Below are 18987 nucleotides of genomic sequence, written 5' to 3' on the forward strand. Positions count from 1 at the left end.
TTTATCTGTTTGTTTTTTCTAATGGGGGAATGGTGGGGAGGGAAGAAAACTTTGTCCTGATTAATTTTATTCATTCTTCAAGTCATCCTCAAAGCTTGCTATTTTCAGCTAATGTCACTAATCTTACTTTAGAGACAACTGAGTCTTTTTTTTCCCTTTTTTTCCTTCTTTTTATCATATTGAAAATAAAATGAAACTCAGGGTAAGCACAAACAATAACAACATTAGCGACTGGAGCTCATTTTAAATAGTTTCCAAGCAGTCTGTTTCTCCCCCTTGTTCCTTTTCTGTTCTTTCTTTTCTGTTTGTGGTCTGTCACTTCTTATTATGGTTGCTGCCACAAATACTTTAAGAGAATTATTCATTTAGTGAAGACAGCAAGATAAGTGCAGAAGAGACACTGCACATAAACCAGAATATGCCTTTATTGTATTATTCATTAAGATGCTTATCAGTGTTTCTGTGTAAGAAGCTGTCTAACAGTTGCATGCTTGTTAGAAGTAGGGTTTGTTTTGCCAGTCATTTGTCTCGATCCAGGTGGAAGGAGCATTTCTTCTGGTTTCCTAGCTTGCACTTTAGAAGTGAAACAAAGTGGCAGTGGATGTTTTCTGCAGTAGATAATGCCAGAATTGTTCTTGATTTGATAATTAAAGCGTTGGAGGAATGGGAAGTTGCTGGGGCCAGATGCTGTTCTGCTTTGGAGTTGGGGTTTCCTTTGAAAAAGAGTAGAATGAGCTATGCCTGTCCCTGTTTACCTATTAAAATTCTCTCTTTGTAGCTCTGGAACAGTAGCCATTTATTTCCAAATGCAGAAGAAGCAACTCTCTTCTTGGGGACATTGGACACTATCTTTTTGTTTTCCTATGCTGTGGTGAGTAAAACTAACCCAAAGATGCTAAGCTTTGGTTGAACCTTATTGGGATGATCACACCCACATTTGGAGGGGATGAACAGGATCATCTTCTTGGATTTGCCTAGCACTAATGCAGTAAAAAAGCTTAGTTCAGGAGCAGATTTTTTTCCTTCAATTTCTCTTAGTTCTGCCCGTGCCTGTCACCCATGTGAAATGCTTGTTAACAAATGCAAGAGAAATACTGTCACTTCAGAGCTTCTCACACACCTATCACCATTGGGTGGAAGGGCAAGTGTATCTCTCCAAGAGTTCTCAGCTGAATTTTTAAAAAATCAGAAATTTAACTATGAGCAGGGTTTCTTTGGTGGCAGAAGGAGTGGTTAGAATCAAACTGTAAGTTGGTATAACAATATTTGGACCAGCTTGACCCTTCTAGATGATTTTAATTCTTGCAGATAACAGATGCAAATCTTGTAGCTTTATTTAATGCTGTGTTTTGTTCTTAGGGTCTCTTTGTCAGTGGCATAGTTGGGGATCGCCTGAATTTACGCTGGGTTTTGTCTTTTGGCATGTGCTCTTCTGCTCTGGTGGTAAGTCGGAACATACTAGTGTGAGTTAGAAATCTGTCTTAGGGTTTTCAGATAGGGTTTTGCTTTAGGGGAAAAGAGGTTCTGTTTCTGCGTGAATCTGCCCTTGAGCTCTACCTCAGTGGTCTCAAAGTCTGCGCATAAAACTTTGTCCTGGATGCACTTATTGCATTGTTTAAAGAGTAGAGCTACGCTAGATGACTCACCTCTTCCTGAAATATCTATTTATGGATACTGTGTCAGAAGGAAATTCCTAAGTTTGAGGCACTGTCTAGAGACTTGATGAACAGCCTTTGTACAAGATTGGTGTATTTGGACTTTTTGGGACTGTTTTGTATTATAACTGTTCTCCCAGCCCACATATGTTGTCATCAAGGCTTTTGCTTCCAAACAGAACCTTTGCTCTCTTCTTTAAATGACATGCTAACAATACTAAGCATTCATTTACTTATTTTGTAATTGCTGGGAGTGTCAAAAAAGAATGTCCGCTTAAAACAAAAGGTTTCTTCAGGTTCAAGCCACTGCAGATAAGTGTGAATCAGTTTTATCTCATTGTGGTTTTTTTGGTTATTAAAGTAGTGGTAAAATGTATGGAGCACTTTTGATTTACCCAGTGGCTACAAACCCCACTATGGCCTATTGCATTCTGCAAACACACGACCACAAACGTGCATCAAGCACAGTATGCCACAAAGTGTGTTTATTTTGGCTAGTTTGGGTTAGGGCTCTTAGTTATTTGAGACTTGGCTGTAGTATTTATGTTAAATTTTGCTAAGATAAATGACTGCTGAGGGTTTTGTGTTTGCACAGTCCTGTGGATTTAGATGTCAGTACAATAGCAGATCAAGAGACTACTGTATTTTTAGTGTTGTTACTGAAATCATCTGTCTCTTTCTTTTCCTTTCCTGTTATAACTGTGCTGTTTATGAAGATAAAAGTCTTTTGGAGTGTAAAGGCCATGACAGTGCATTTGTCTCTGGAGTTGTTTGGCCTCTGGAGTTCAGTGCTGTGGTGGCTCAGCAGAGGGTGCTATTAGCTCTGAGCTCTTTCTTAAACAATGCCAGGCTTGCCTCTGGCTGGCCCTTGTGTGAGACCTTCTCCCTGAAATGTTATTTCTTTTTTAGGACCCCACTCTTGCCTGGCTTTCAGCAGTAGACTCAGGGTTTCTTCTCTGTCATGTTTTGTTGTTTTTTTCCCCTCCTCTCTAGGTATTCTTTTTTGGCACGCTCACAGAATGGTTACATTTCTACAACAAGTGGTTCTACTGCTGTCTCTGGGTTGTGAATGGCTTGCTGCAGTCCACTGGTTGGCCCTGTGTGGTTGCTGTCATGGGCAATTGGTTTGGAAAAGCTGGGTAAGTTGAGTTTTCTTCAGTGACTCATTTATCTGACCTGCTGAGTAGCAGATTGAGCTGAAAGTCTTAAACCAAAAAGGCCAACCGTTAGGTCAGAATTAAAGTTATATGGTATGAAATATGCCTTACTTGTTATATTATCTTTCTTGTTTCTTTCTGGAGCCACAGAACAGCTTGGTGTGAACACTGTTATGTGCATTAAAGGCACAGGTTCAAACTTCGAAAGTCCCATAGCGCAGAGCGGCTGAACTTGAATTTTCATGCCACTGGAAAACTTGTTTCTGTTTACCAACCACTGAAGAGTCTGAATGGAAACTGACTCATTGTAGGTTCAACTCGGACACTTTGGGATATTGTTGATGAGCTCTGGCCATAGTTTGTAACCTTGTTGTTGCCAGCTCACCTCTGTTGTAACACGGGTGTTTCAGGATAGAACATTCCTCGCTTATCTATTTGGTATCCTCAAGTTATTATGTGTTTTAAGTGACCTTTAAGTCTCTTTGAAGGGGATGCTGTAACTTTTATTATTAAGTTAAAGTTCATTCAAATGTTTTGTCTTTGTCTTGCTCCTAATGTCATCTTTCCCTACATTGCCTTTTTCAACTTTTCTTCCCATTCTGCAGGAGAGGTTTTGTGTTTGGACTCTGGAGTGCCTGTGCTTCTGTGGGAAATATCCTCGGGGCGTTCCTTGCCTCCTGTGTTCTCAGATACGGCTATGAGGTAGGCGGTGCTGTCTGGCTTATAGCTAGGACTGCATGTCTGATTGGGTTATGAGAGACTAGTTCCTTATCCTGTCTCTGGGAGATAACAGGCTCGGACTGTCCAGTTTCATCGTCCTGAATTCTGTGGTACCACGCAGTAGGCAAAATAGAAAGGGTATTCTGTTCCTGACCTTGCCAAGATGGGAGAAGTGAGTCTGAGACTTCTCTGTAAAGGGGACTGGTGTTACTGAAGAGTTCTAGTGTCATAGTATACCCTCTTCTGGTTTGGGTGGCTTAAAGTGCTCTTCAGAGTCCTCCATCGCAGGTTCTCACTAAACGCTGAATAGTGGTGAGGTTCTGGCAGGCATGGAGGCATAGCTTCTATAACTGGGAAGAGGCCAGGCACACACTATATTGCTGTAATGCAGCAGGCAGGCAATTGAATACAGGGCATGTAAGTGAACCAGTACATCTTGCAGCACGTGACCTACAAGGACAGGCTAACAGACCTGAGCTTTTCACTCTGGAGATGAGGAGGCTTAGGGTACTAAATAGCAGCCTTATAAAGCCTGTGAGAAGATTTCTGACAAATCAGAGCCAGACTCTTTCCTAGATTGCATGGTGAGAGAGCTAAAAAGCAGTGGGTATAAGGTGAAGCAGGGACAATTCCAACTTGATGTTTGGAAAACTATTTCACTATGAAGTTAGTCAAGCATTGGAACAAGGTGCCAGAGCCTGGACGATCTGTCTTTGGAGGATTTCAAGACCCGATAGAACAAAGCCCTGAGCAACCTGGTCTGAATTTGGTGTTTGACCCTTCTTTGAGCAGTCCTTTCCAATATAGCTGAATCTGTGGTTGTGTTGGGTGAGCTTGTTCCTCGCTGCTGTCACCTCAATACACTAAACCAGCTGTTTCAATGTGGTCTTTCGGCCTAGATGGAACCAAGTCTGTTCAGGAGATGCAGAGATCACTCGTTGCCAAGTTTTATGGATTTAGTCTGGGTTGCTGTAGCTGTGTTTGCTCTCTGCCAAGGTTAGAATGTAAAGAAACGCTTGTTAGTCAGGGACATCTATGTGACTGAAAGTGTTTTTAAAAAATAATCTTTTGTGTATTTATCTTCAGTATGCTTTCTTGGTGACTGCCTCAGTACAGTTTGCTGGAGGAGTCATTGTCTTCTTTGGGCTCTTGACGTCACCGAAGGAAGTGGGTAAGTAAAAGAGAGCTGTAGTATTTCAGTCCTTTCATGGAAAGCAGATCTGCAGCTTTCCATGTAGTACTAAAAGTACTGCTCATTCTGACAGCACTTATCCCCAGGGCTCTTATAAAACGGTGTTGCACTTTAGTGTATTTTATGGAGCAAATGCTTTATTTGCCAAGATCACACTAAATGCCACTGTCCATCATATGTATAGGGTCTGGATATTTTAAAAAGCAAAATAAAACAGCCTGGCTCTATCATCCCCATTAGGACGTGCCTAATTGTCAGTTTTTCTTCACCTGGAAAATCAGTATTTTTTAAACAAACAGTAGGCAAACTGGTAACTAGCTATTGTAGGAGAAAACTATGGCAAGCCTTAACTGTGCAGTGTGAAAGGAAAGTACTTTTCGTCTGCAGGTCTCCCACAGATGGTTAAGTAGCTCTCAGGTTGGATACGGTCCTTCTCTGAGAAGATGGTAGGCAAGCCAAAGCGTAATGGGAAAACAAAAGAACTTTTGGGCTTTGACAGGGCCATGGAGGAGGCTTCCCAGGTGCCTGCAAAGGCTATAAAGTTGGTAGCGCTAAAGCTACCATAAAGAGTGCTCATAAGAGCGCTCAGCAGCCCAGAAAGCGCAGTGCAGTTCCTAGGGTTTCCGTTTCAGTGGAGGCATTAACAGGCAGCAGCTGTCCGAGTAGTTGCTGGTACACTCAGCCTCCACGCTCAAGGGAAGTCCTACCCAGGAGCCAGGTTTCGAGGATCCCAACCACTAAATAAGGGGGGAAATGCACTAATTTGTTGTGTCTTCCAACTAATGGCCAGACACTCAGAACAGACAAAGGCGACGCCAGGATCAGACAGAATTCTTTCAAGAGCACTAGAAGACAAAGGGTAGAAACTGGCGACACTGCAGAACACCATCTAGAAGAGTTTCTAAGCCAAAGGAGGATGGAGGTATGGGAGAGCAAGGGAATTGCTAGAAGGGAGAATTGCTTAAAAGAAGCAAGCATAGCTTTAGAGTGGGGAGAAGGTGAACAGGCTGTGGTCGGTTTTTCCTGTTCCATATCCCTTGTAAAACTTAGGCCTCCCTGAGCTTGGAGCAGATGAAGACGATGGTGTGGAGGAAGATGCCAACAGACCCTTAATGGACGATGATGATGCAGATGATGATGACCGGAATTACTCTATTCAAGCAACTGACACTGACAGCCAGCCAAAGGCCATTGGGTTTTTCCAGGCTTGTTGCCTGCCAGGAGTAGTACTGGTGAGGACGCAGATTTTTGAGTGAGATCTCACTTATGTTGTTAAACATAAAGCTGACTTATTGTGTTGTCAGCATTTGTTGATGTCATTGTTAATATGATGACCATGTAGTAGTTGTTGACACCTGACTTCTTAGGCTGTTAAAACCTTGGGGTGGGGACTGTTATCCTTATGCGCGTGGATTATAGTAAATATTGTCCAGGTGTCTGGTTGCATGTTGTCCTTTCCATCAGACTCCTGCTTCATTTAATGTATGTAATGAGCCAACTAAGGGCAGCAGAGATCCTGCCCTTTTTACTGCTGAATTTAGAAGGGAGGCCATGAGCAAAGATGGCTGTATGATGCTTTCTTGATAAGGTAGCTAAGCTGCTCTGATATCGGGATTCTCACCGATAGCTGAGCATCACACAGAACTCTGCGGTGCTGACACTGGGGTTTGTTTTGTTTGTGGGTTTTTTTTTTTTTTTAGTTGCCTTAAAGCAGAAAACTCGCCTGAAAAGCCTTAATAAGCATGGTGCAACATGTGGCAAAGTAGGCGGGTTTTTTTTATAAACAACTGGAAACAAGGCCTGATGATGCGGTTTCCACATATCCTCGTCCTGTCCCTTGTGTGAGAGCTTGTACTTCTGCATCAGCAGCATTGCCCAATTCATGGATTTGATTCAGCTGAAAAATTAACCTGCCATTAAAAAACAATGTTAACTTTCTGTGTCAGTGGGCTGTGTGGCCCCTGAATACTAGAACCAGTACAAGAAAGGGGTCAGGGTGGCTGGCTCAGTAATACAGTGTGAACTGTCTGGATTTGATCATGAAGCAGAACTGCTGAATGGACAGTATTGTCAGATACCCTTAATGAGTAAAGCAGTTGGTTGTTGTGGTTAAGGCAACGCAAAATCTAGAAGGGATGGGTGGATCATCAGTGTGTAGAGTGAGCAACCACAGTTCTGTTGTTAAGACCTTGATTGAGGGATGGTAAAAGAAAGCATACCCATATTGAGTTCTTTCCTAATATGGCTAAATGCCATATAAACTATGGATTGGTTTTGGTAGTGCTAAGAATGGGCTAATGTACAAAGAACCTCTAGGTGGGGGGGCTGCCTCAGTTGATGTGTGGCTTTTTTTTTTCATTGGCCAGAACATAAGGAGGTATTGTACAACTATTATTGCTATTTCTGTACTTGGGATTTTGAGGATGTGTTCTGTGCATTAACTCAGCAACATGAATATCTCTGAGTCTGTGAATTTTATCTGATGTCAGATAGGTGCCTAGCCAAACCAGGACACTATGTCAGATCAGTAAGAGACCAAATATCAAGAGAACCTCCAAAGCCTTGTCAAGATTCTACAAAGACTTTGACATTTTTGCTGTAGTTCCTCTCTTCTCCTGCCGACTGATATGGTTGAAGAGTTTTAGTACAGACAGCTTTCCCCTGAGCTTCTAGACATTCAGTGTTTAATCACTCAGACAATCTGGTAGACAGTTTCTAAGCATGTTGTAATAAATATTGCTTCTTATACTACGCCTCTTACACCCAGAGGCAGGAGAACTCTACCAAACATCCCCCTGTCTTATATGTATGGCGGAGATTACTTTCTGTCCTCTAAGAGTGAAAAAACATTAATAATACAGCTCAAAAGGATGTATTTGTTAAAATAATATAAATTCAGAAGAGATGATTTTGTGGAGTTTAATATGTAAAAAGATCTGCTTCTTGAAATTCAAAGACAAGTGTGTCCGTACACATATATGTAGCCTCAAAAGCTGTGATTCTAACAGGTTGTTTTTTCTGCCTTCACCCTTGTTTATGTCTTCAAATATGGGTTTCTTGAACTGCCGTGTCAGTGTTTATCAGGAGGCCTTACTGAAACAGCGTGCCTCATCCCTCTGTGTGCTGGGCCAGCAATCCCAAAGAACAAATCTTTGCCACTCAAATGAAAGCTCTAAAAAGGGAGATCTCCTGCTAGCTTAGGAGAACTTGAGCCCAGCAGCCAAAAGCAGGAGGTTGTCTCAGCTGTTGGGTTTGGAAGCATGTGCTTAGCTTTGGCCAAACCTTTCATCTTGTGTCCTGGAATACCTGCCTGGGGATTATGACCAAAGCTTTCTCTTCTGGTGCTGTAAGCAGATGAGCCTTCTGAGCAGCAAAAGATAGCACAGAGGAACTACTTCACATAACTTTTCTCAGCATGATGCACAGATGACTAAATCTCAAGGTTGTTTCATGTCACATGGTTGGCTCCCTTCTCTTCAGAAGGTGCATTAAATTTCCTTCATTTTTTGAAGCCTGGTGTAATTTCCTGTCAAGACTACACTGAAAGTGTTTTAACCCGTTGCATTCAGTGAAAAGAAAACAACCTTCTTGACAGTGATTTTTATATTCCTGGGTTCCCTTCAATGTTCAGCATTAAGCTTTCATAATGCTGCTTTCTTATGTGAAATGCAGAAGCGCTTCCACCTGAAAGCCTTAGCTGGATACAGAGCTTTATGGGAAGAAGCAGAAACGCTGTTTGCATCTCTCGAGTGCTAACTGCTTGCTGGCCCTCTCTTTATTCCAGTACTCTTTGGCCTATGCCTGCTTGAAACTGGTAAATTACTCCTTCTTCTTCTGGCTGCCCTTCTACCTCAGCAACAACTTTGGATGGAAAGAAGCAGAAGCTGACCAGCTCTCGATCTGGTATGATGTGGGAGGAATCATAGGTGAGTGAGTAAGTGAATGACATCTTCCTGCAGTTGCCCTGCTAGCATTTGAAGATGAAAGACGGCGAATACGGCTCAGAGCAGTCATGTTCAGTGGCATCTGTCTGTTTACGGAATATATGAAAAGTCTAGTTATGTATGTGGCTGCGTGGCTGTTTTTTTTTTTTTTCCCTAAAGCACAGAGTAAGTGAGCTGCGTAAAGAGTTTACATATAATTTAAAGGGCACTATCATATTCTTGGACATTACCCACAGCGGGTGTTTTTCTTTACTCACTAGGACTTCTTGAAAAGTGCCGTGTACAAAAATGGTGTTCCTGCTTCTTGCTATTTCTTTTCTGACAGGTACCCTTGAGGGAGGGTTTAGATCTGGACTTACTGGGTTTGGTACTGTCCCTTTTGTCCTGCATTTTTAAGAACAGACTCAGCGCAGGTCTCAGCAGAGCAGGCACAATTGTGTTATGTTCAGAAATAAAATGTAATTGCACTTGTTTCTGCTGGCTGCAAAATCTGACCCTGTTCCTCCAGAATAAAGAACATATTGTATATGTGTTTAGACTTCCACTCTCCTGTGCTCAGTTTCTTGCTTTATTACCTTGTCCAGTTAGCTTTCCCAGAATAGACATCCTTGTATTGGTCTGTCCAGGGTCAGGTTTTTTGCCTCTGTGGCCTTTTCTATGTTAGGCTTTCTCAAGGGTCTAGTTTTTACCAGCAGAGCAGTTCCTACAGAAATAGCAATGATACATAAGGTGATTTTTATCAGCTATTGGCATTTGTTGCAATTAGTTGCACCTACCCTAAGTAGGTGAGACAGCAGGGAGTGTGAGGCCCCTGTGTGCTAATGCTTTCCCTGTGAAAAAGAACTGCCTTTTCCTGCACTTTCTGTTAAAGAAACCAGCTGCAATGTTAAGCTTGCTTACATCCAGGGTTCTGGTGATCCTAGAGCTGTGATGGTTCTATAGGGGAAGGAAAAGGAAGGCAGGAGCACCGGCTAGTTGCATGCCAGAAAAAAAAAAAGAAATAATAAATTCCTGAGAAAGCAGTATGAGTAGTTTTCCATGGTCTATCTGAGCCACTTAAGTTTACTGTTCTCCATGAGTGTGGGGCAGTAAGGGCAGGTTTTCAGGATTTTAGAGAAAATACATATTGATGAGAAGGCAAGGGACCACCACACTCAGTGGAATGAGTTTTGTTGAAGGTGTTAGCATCCTGTGCCTGACAGTGACTTATTTTTTTGCAGGTGGGACTATCCAGGGCTTGATTTCTGATGTGCTACAGAAGAGAGCCCCAGTGCTAGCAATTAGCCTGCTCTTTGCTGTAGGCTCTCTTTTTGGATACAGCCGTGAGTATGCTTTTGCCACACAGTGTTAAGAGGATCATTCAGTACTTCTTACAGAGAACCAGAGCACAGCCTGTTCTAATTATGTTTTCGGTTTTGAAACTGCTTCTGGATCAGGATGGTGCCTTTTGGTGTATTTTGCCTGAAGTGTGGTACTGCACCGAAAGAAATCTGTTCTCTGGTTAGTGAGATGGAAAAGAATTAGCTGAGTGGTTGGATTTCCCTGCACTGGTGAGTTATGGTACTGATCCTTCTCCAGTGTCAGTGACATTTTTGGCATTGTCATTGTATCAACACCACAACCGACAGAGCAGGAAATCTCAGGTGCATCCCTATAGTAAGAGGAATGAGAATCTGGGGACAGATCTGTGCTGGAGTATAAATACACTACAAAGATGCAGAAACTCTTAGACTTCACTACTTACGCATCTGCAAGTGGTGAAATTGAAGAGTTTCTGCCTCTTTTATAATAGATACAGTTCTTGGTGATTGGTTATTGAAAGAAGTCTGTCAGGAACACTGAGTAGAAGGAGACGAGCAGATCTCATTTCTATGAAACATCTCTGAAGCTCTTCTAAGGGTAACAGTTTTGTGTCTTCAGACATGGCATCCTGTGCTACCAGAGTGCTTTAACTTACTGGGATGTCATTTTGCTTCTCTGTGTCTTCCTCCAAAATGGGGTGGTGATACAGACTGGCTTTTATAGGGCACTTTGAGACCTGTGGACAGCAATTGCTGCCAAAGCTGGACACGAACAGCAAAGTGCCTTTCTTAAGCATGATGGCTTACTCAGAATGGTCTCAAAGTAATGTCAACAAGGTATAATCGTTAAATAGCAAGGATTGGGTTTGGTGGAGTTTTGTAGGCTCTTATGCTAACTCATTACTTTTGAAAGTGAATTGGAAGCAAATATAAAATTGTTGCTGACAAAGTTTGGAGTTTGTACTAGGTAGCAGAACAGCCATAGGTCCAGGTGTCTTGTGCTTAACTCAACATGTGCTGCTGTGCAGCCGGATACAGAAGGCTCAAACAGGCAATACAAAGTTACTGCAGTGTGATAATTTAATTTCCATCAGCCAAACCAAGAAACCTTTTTATGCAACTTAGTTTGTTGCACATACGAGTAATAATGGCCTGAGAATATGTGAACAGGGCTGCAACTTGTCTTACGCACAGTAACTTGACTATGCGTGGGCCCTAAGTTGAAGTGGTGAGTAGAGAATTCAGGGGATGCCTGGAAGTGAGATATCGGGGAAAACGGCGTCTGAAAAATACTGAGGGACTGTAGTGGAAAACCAGCTGAATGTACACATTATGATGCTATTCCTGGAAAGGCAAGCGGAACCTGTAGGTGCTCAAGCATGGCATTGTGTCCTGGTTTGAAGCTTTGTAAGAAGGAATTAGGATATGGGGTTTTGCATTTTTTTACTTTATTGTGCAACATTGTTTAGGCAGTTGCTGGATTACTACCTCCAGATCGAATCTCTGTACTTTAGAAAAGATTTTGGAAACTTCTGAATGAGTGGAAGGAGTGATTCAAGTGCTGAATACTTCATAGTGGGAGAGTTTGAGTTGAGCCTAGCTACCCCAGAGAGACAGAGGGAGGATATTCTTACTATTCAAATGGACTTTCAAGGAGAGTAAATGCAAGCTGTGTGTTGCGGAAAGAGGCATAACAAGGGCTAGAACCCAGAGCTAGGCAAATCTGATATGAAAATAGGACAAAAAACATTTTAATGGCAAAGGTGACTTTTCTACTGTAAAGTGCTGTCAGGAAACTTCTGGGTCTTTAGTCTCTAAATGCCTTTGCAGTAAGACTAATCTCTGTAGAAGTCTCTAGTCAAATAGAAGTTACTGTTGTCGCTATGTAGTTAATTGAACAGGCAGTTCAAACTGGATGTTTGCATGCCCAGAGAGGTGGTGGAGTCTCCTTCCCTGGAGATATTCAAAACCCTCCTGGATGAGTTCCTGTCCAACCTGCTCTACATGAACCTGCTTTGGCAGAGGGGTCGGACTAGATGATCTCTGAAGGTCCCTTCCAACCCCTACCATTCTGTGATTCTTTCTGATCCTAAATAAGTGGCTTTCTCAAGTTCATTTGTTTTATTTACAGTCATCTGGTCTTTCTCTTGCAGGTTCTCCAAACAGCAAACCTATCAATGCGGTGATCATGGCAATTACAGGTATCTTATCGAATGCCAGTGTTATGCTAGTAGACATATATATATGTTGCAGAAAAATCAGTTACACCAGCCTCAGGTGGTGGTAATGCATTTGTGTGCGCTGCCATATCTGCTGGTTTTGCAGAAAGAGTGAAAGCTGAGGCCCAATTTCTGTTACTTTTGGAATACAGCCGTAGAAAAACTACCTTACGGAGGGAGGTGTAGAATATAGACTATAGAATAATGGCTTGGAACTAAAGGGGTCTGCCTTGGCTCAATATGATGAGGACAGATTTATGCCAAAATACTTAGCAGTGATCTGGTGTCTGAGGAAGTGTGTATGTGGCATATATGGCAAAGTCATGAGTTGCAGCTCAAATTTGAGGGTGTTTGTCAGAACCCCAAATGCCCTGTGTATTGTGGGGGGTCACAAGCTTTGTGTGCTACCAGACATACTATGCTGTGTTATGGAATTAAGATTAGCCTGCATGAATAGAGTCTTTCTTTTCAAACACTCCTACTTCAGAACTCTCTGTCCTGTTGCATTTTTTTTCCTTCACCAGTCCCTGGAGACTGAAGCAGTAGCATGGGGGGGGTGTACTACTCCAAAGTAGAAATGTGTCTAAATCTGCTTCGTGTTGAGGGTTTGCATAGGCATGCTGTTCAAAAGTAACTTTCTGTATTCAGTTTGGTGTGTCCTGGCTCTTCTTGCAGAGCGTGCTACAGCTCATTACCTCGGTTTCGCTGTTGGATAAAAATACACTTGTTGGCAATTTCTGTGTGCTTCCTCCAGGTGCACAAGGTGTGCCATGACCATATGCTTCAGCTGTGAGCGTACATTTCTACCTACAATTAGTCTGTGAACGCTGTCCCTAGACTTAAGCCTTTTCCTGAGTTTGCCTGGTGGAAAAAACATCTCCTGTGTTTCGAAGATATTCTGTTGAGAACCTGTCCTCGTGCTTCTTTTGCACCAAGGCTGTTTTCTTGGCATTTCCAGGATTTTTCATCGGAGGCCCTTCTAACATGATCAGTTCTGCAATTTCTGCTGACCTGGGGCGCCAGGATCTGGTGAGAGGCAGCAGCGAGGCTCTGGCAACGGTCACGGGAATTGTGGATGGAACTGGCAGTATTGGTGCTGCAGTGGGCCAGGTGAGGCTACCAAAGGAAAACAGAGGTCTGGGGAAGGAGGCAGAGAGTCTGTTGTGGTTAGAGATGTCAGCTCATTCCTCAATTCAAAGTTGCGTGGAGAGAGAGAAGGAAACAGAGGGTTGAGTTTTGGTTTTTAAAGAAATTATTTAAGAAACTACCAAGGGAACATGTACATCTTAAGCTTCCAGCGGACACAATTTACAAGCTAAACTAACTATTCATGGTGTTAATGTCATGGCACTTTCATAATTCAAATGAATTTTAGAGACTTGCATATCCTGAACTCCAAAAAGCAAGTAAAGGTCAGCTTCACAAAGAGTGAAAATAAAATATTTTGAAGTTTTGTTTGGGATTTTTTGTTCAAAGGTAATAGCAAAACCTTGGCTTACAGAAAAGTTTACTTGTATAATCAAGTAAAATTAGAATACCTATTATGAATGTTACAGTGTTTACAAAGTAATTTAAAATTTGTTCTTATTTGTGGTTCCCCTTTTTATCTGTGGATGTCTTTTACACCTTGTAAATCCGGCACCACTTGCTTCGACAGTCCTTACAGTATGCTGCCACAGGTCTGAAGGCTAGGCTGTTGCAGAAAAGGAAGCTGACAGTGTGCCCACTTGGGGACATTCTTTCTTCTCAAATACAAGCATTAACTATGTGGAAGAACACAGTGGTGCTTTGGGGAGGGGAGGATTTAGTAGCAAGATCGGAGCCAGTTCTATTCCAGGCATCCTCTAGAGCTCGTAAAATACCAAGGATGCAGGCAAGGCATACAAGTTTCTTTTCTGGAAAGGGATTTAGGTTTGTACTTGACGTTGATTGCCTGATAAATACAATCGTTCAGTGTCTGTTTTGTAGGAAAGATGTTGCTTATCTCCTTTAAACAGGGAAAATTACAAGTGCTTTGTGGACATCTTAAAGTGCAGTGTTACACTCAATGTTCTTCTTACATTGTCTACAGTGTTTCTGTCTTCCCCCACACATACCATTCAAACTTAACGTCATCATAAAAATTGGGTCTTTAGTTCTGAAAAATTCCACCTGCCTCCCATTCTAACATTGCATTTATTTCAACAGAGACAAGCATGATGTCATTCTGGGGGTGTGTGAATAGCAGCCAGCGCACAATGAACATGTTAGAAATTCAGATCCTGTTTTGTGCTAATATACCCAGTAGTGGGTATATTAGAAGAAGGGGGGCCCTTGTACAGCATCTGAATATACAATTTTATTTTGTAGCCTGTGTAGTCCTATTGAACTAGGATGCAGTTCAGAACAGACTGTAGTCTCAAGTGTCTAGCCTACGATGAAGGGTTAAGTAGTTCGTGGTTCGTAGCTCTTGAAAATGCGTCCTGTGTAATTTATAAGCCATTCTAGAGCTTTTAGTTCTTCTGAGAGTACTTACATCCACTTATGTCCCAGTGTTCTGCGCAAAAACCTTGTATTCAGTGGAGTCAATTTGTCACCCTTTGAAACTGTAGTTCTGTTCTGTCTTTATGTTGCTGTGAATTAGTGTAAAGCTTCAGGATGGTATCTCCGCTTTGCTGAGACTGTAGGCTTTATACAGAAAGGCTGCTGTCCTGAGTCATCTCTTCTGACAGGAAAAGATCAGCTGGAAGGTTTTGTGATCAGCTCTGTATGGAGTGTTAACAGCCCACAAGTTCTAGAAAATGAAAGAGTAATGCCTGTAAGTCATGCTTATCTTCCCAGTTTGAATAATTTTTTTTCACCGTTTCTTTTTTAGTATCTAGTGTCTTTGATCCAGGAGAACCTGGGATGGATGTGGGTTTTCTACTTCTTTATTCTAATGGTAAGAAATCACCCTTTTTTAAAAAATTCTTTGTCAAAGTTCAATTTGCAATGGAAAGTTTTTGTGCGAGAGCCTGAAAATTATGGTTTAGACATGCAGTCTATTTCTGCAGCAGCTGCGAACTCTGATGCCGTTCTCAAAGTTGTCTCTAGTGTGCCTTTGCCTCAGGGTGTCTGAATCAACTGGGTTCATTTTGGATCCTTTAAAGTCACGCTGCCCAACAGGAACTGAGATTGTGGCAGAAGGCACACAAATACTTGCATTGAAGTACCTATGCGTGTTTCCGAAAGCTCGTACCACCTGACTGACTTCTAAGGCAGAACTTTTACCTCCTTCATTTCCATGATACGTAGTTCCTAATATTTTCAGGGAGCTGAAGTTAAGCTGCTTGCTTGTTAGGCCTTGAAGATTAGTGGAAGGAGTGATGAGGATCTTGAAACTAAAATGAAAATGCCTTGCCCTGGTATACCCCTGGGGAAGAAGACTGTTCAGGCCCTGATCTCATCAGTGTGCCACAGTGGTGAATGCTGTACGATTCACCTGTTCTTCCCTGCTGGAAGTGCCAGGAATTGTCTTTGTATCTGTGCTGGCAAGGGAAAAGGCCACTTTGGTAAGCAGCAGAGGTGGCCAGGAGGAAGGCTGTTGAGGAGGTGAAGAGGTCATCTTTGCATGAGCAAGCTCAGTCCTTCCATCTGCGGTGCCACTTTGTCATCGCTTCTTTTAGCCTGTATCTTTCTGAGGAGGCCTTGAATGGACATTGGAGCACAGGATGGCAGCAGCTATGGTTGCTCTGTGCTAATTGTGCTGGATATGCTTCTTTTCACAGACGAGTTCAACAATCCTGTTCATTTCACCATTAATAGTGAGGGAGGTCAAATTGCTTCTGCATGAGCGGCGCCTGCGAATGCTGGCCGAGTGATGACTTCTTGCCTCTGGAAGGACTGTTGTACGGACCTGACAGCTGGGACACTAATCAAAACTCTGGGAGACTTGTTTCTTACATCCTCCAGGTTTGGACTAATTCAAAATGGCTCTGCAAGACTTCGATTGACCTGCCTTTGCAAGCTCAATAGTGAAGTACCAAATACCCGTCCTGAGACCACCCGCATCCTGGAGCTTGCCGACCTAAGCTAGACAATCCACAGGACTTGGCCGGGATTGTCCCGGCCTACCAGACTCTTCCATGTCAGCAGTCACACTAAGGTCTTCTGTTGGGTGGTCTCACTGCTATACCCTTTCTTATTTATTTCTGGATGTCCTGACCAAAGGTCAACTGTTTAAAACTGACGGTGGAGAGGCTGTCTTGCAATGCATTTTGATGCTCTGTTGTGCCAGTGAAATCATACAGTGCATTTCATGGGTAGTCGAAGTTTACGATCGCTTTAGCTTTTAGAAGGGGCAAAATTATTTGGAACTTGCGCTGTCCGGTTGTTTAAAAAATACTGTTGCTAAATCTCTACACTGACGGACCTCTGCTATCCTTAGCTATTAACTGTCACATATTCCAGTAGATACACATGGAGAAGTTACCTCCGTATTTGTTTTTAGCATTTTTTTAATAATAATAATATTACTAATCTCTGGGAAAGGAGATTTCAGTTTTTAACTATTTAAGCAGACAAATAGTGTGCAATACTTTTACTGTGATCTCTGAGAATAAGCCTTAATAGATCCTTTGTGTCTAAAGGATGGCTTTGGGGATCACTAATGGGACACAAATACTTTCGCTACTGCTTTGTTATTTGAACTCTGATCAATACTGACCAAAATGGGGCTGTCGGGTGGCCCTCTGAAGGAAACTGGTGTCACTGATTTCATACTCATTGGGCAATTGCTCATCTCCGGCAAAGGAGAACCAGAATGGAATTAAAGGAATTTTAAGGGACCTGGCTGCTCTCGGACATGGGCTTCCAGACAGGGACTGCAGTGTACTTGTGGAATAGCATCCGTGAGCAAGTGCTGCTGTCTTTCCCTGTGCTCCTCTGCCTGTGGCTGCACAGGGGACCTCAAGCTCTAGGGTTTTAAAGGTTCAGTTGTATCTTGAAGAGAAAGGTAGATGCAAGTCAGCACTAAAAAACATGTGACTGCACTTAGCGTGGTGGTATTTGAGTGTTTTGCAGTACTGCGGTAAGCAGGGTGACCGACTGACACCTCTAACATTTGTTGGTGATGTTAATGGGATCGTTGAGTAACTTTCTCAACAGATTGTTTTCTGCTTATGCCGTGGGATGTTTCATTGTAATAGGCATGCGTTAACCAGCAGAATTTCTGATCAAACGCTCAATCTAACTAGTCATGCGGGCAGGAAGGTTCTTGGAGCTAAAAATTTGAAACTTTTTAAATGGGAAAAGTTGCCTTTTTAAAGTGTACAGTGATTTTATTTTATTTTTTAAATTTATGAATGTCAATTTTTAGTCACGTGCTGATTGTAATGAGTGGAACATTATTAGTGCCTTACGGTTCTACTGTATCGAACGGTTGTTTGGTGATTGCTGCTTCTGCAGTGACGGCTCTGTGCACAGCTTTGCTTACTGTGAAACTCAGTTGCTCCATTTTATACTTTTTTTTTTTTTTTTTTGAGAGAGAGAGAGAGTCTCTTTCTTTCTTGGTGGAGGTGATTCTTGCCTTTTTTGCTAACCCTTGAAAAATTTTAATGCTTGGGAAAGCGATGCCATTAAGCTGATGAGGGACCTGAATCCTGTTCTTGTCTCTTCTCATTTCCCATTCCAATTTTTGCCTGTATAATTAGAGCAGGAGACTGGTAATCTGTCATCCTGTTCTTAGAATTATGCCCTGGGGTTAGTGTTCACATCCCAAGCTACTCATTAGCCCCTGTACAAATAGAATCAAAACCCCCTGAAATTTAGTTCTAAAATTGATGGTGGCACCGTTTGCCCTAGCCACCGTGTCTGAGAATCCGTGGTTTCAAATTCCAACCTGGATGAGCTTTTTGGCCGGTCATCTGGCCACTAGATAAGCTTCTGATGAAAGGTGGGGTGGGAAAGGGACGTCGCTGGGGCTGGGGGGAGGAGGAGAGGCAAGCCCCAGTGACAAATGGTTTCCTGTAAACAGTTCTGTCCCCTCTCGAGAAGTGTCAGATGCGTTGTGAGCGCCGCAAACACAAGCTGCCCAGCAGCTCACATGTAAGCGAGCGGCTGTGCTTTGAAGCCACCCTCAATTAGCTTGGCACGCTGAGGACTTCAGGATTGTTTTGTTGTTGTTGTCCTGGATTTTTTGGTTCTGTGTATTTCCTCAAGGTGCTCAGATGGAGAAAGGTTTTCAATGTGATCATGTCCAAACTGATGTCACATGAATAAATTTACTTTGACTTGATCTGGGCTAATTCCTCTGTGTGCTTCGTTCCACTCTTCTCAATGTGGTTCTGCTGAGCGTGTTTTTTCTCCCTCCTCATTATAGGCCTAGCTCTAACAGCTGCTTTTTACTCAGCTGCTGTGAAGGCCGGAGCCCTGGCTAACACTGAAACCAAACCCTCATCCCAACCTAACAAGGGACTGTGTTCCCACATGCTGTGGTTTGTCACTCTCCCTTAGGGGACTCTCGCGAGCAGCTTTGTGAGAGTCCCCTACAGACATGCCCATAACAGTGTAATTAATGGTCTTAAATGAAGAAGCCAGAGTATATACTTGGTTTTATTTATTTATTTGTTGATCTGCATGTAGAAGTCAGGTGTTCTTCACCTGAAATTAAAAGTGCCATGTGGCTGCTGGCCCTGCTGTGCCTTCTCTCCGGTGGCTTGTTTCTTTAAACACAAATCCACACCTACACTTAGCTGTGTTTAAATGGACGCAGTGGGGAACTTTGTAATTGTGTTTGTGTGTTACACTTCACCGTAAATTTGGAGTTGAGCACAATACTGGA

General features: G+C 42.6%; 1 protein-coding gene across 3 annotated transcripts in view; it reads left to right on the top strand.

Annotated features, from left to right (window-relative positions):
• Positions 1–18441, top strand: part of SLC37A3 (solute carrier family 37 member 3) — a 25185-nt gene extending 6744 nt beyond the window's left edge. For all 3 annotated transcript variants that reach the window (XM_054189240.1, XM_054189239.1, XM_054189241.1), the window contains exons 4-15: positions 779–871; positions 1360–1443; positions 2649–2794; positions 3418–3514; positions 4619–4703; positions 5775–5956; positions 8509–8650; positions 9889–9990; positions 12123–12170; positions 13147–13298; positions 15043–15108; positions 15935–18441. In XM_054189240.1, coding sequence (XP_054045215.1) covers positions 779–871; positions 1360–1443; positions 2649–2794; positions 3418–3514; positions 4619–4703; positions 5775–5956; positions 8509–8650; positions 9889–9990; positions 12123–12170; positions 13147–13298; positions 15043–15108; positions 15935–16027 — 1290 coding nt within the window. In that variant the 3' untranslated portion in view covers positions 16028–18441. The remainder of the gene's footprint in view (positions 1–778; positions 872–1359; positions 1444–2648; positions 2795–3417; positions 3515–4618; positions 4704–5774; positions 5957–8508; positions 8651–9888; positions 9991–12122; positions 12171–13146; positions 13299–15042; positions 15109–15934) is intronic.
• The last annotated feature ends 546 nt before the right edge of the window (positions 18442–18987 follow it).

Source organism: Rissa tridactyla, chromosome 1 (assembly GCF_028500815.1).
Source record: "Rissa tridactyla isolate bRisTri1 chromosome 1, bRisTri1.patW.cur.20221130, whole genome shotgun sequence".
Taxonomy (NCBI): Eukaryota; Metazoa; Chordata; class Aves; order Charadriiformes; family Laridae; genus Rissa; species Rissa tridactyla.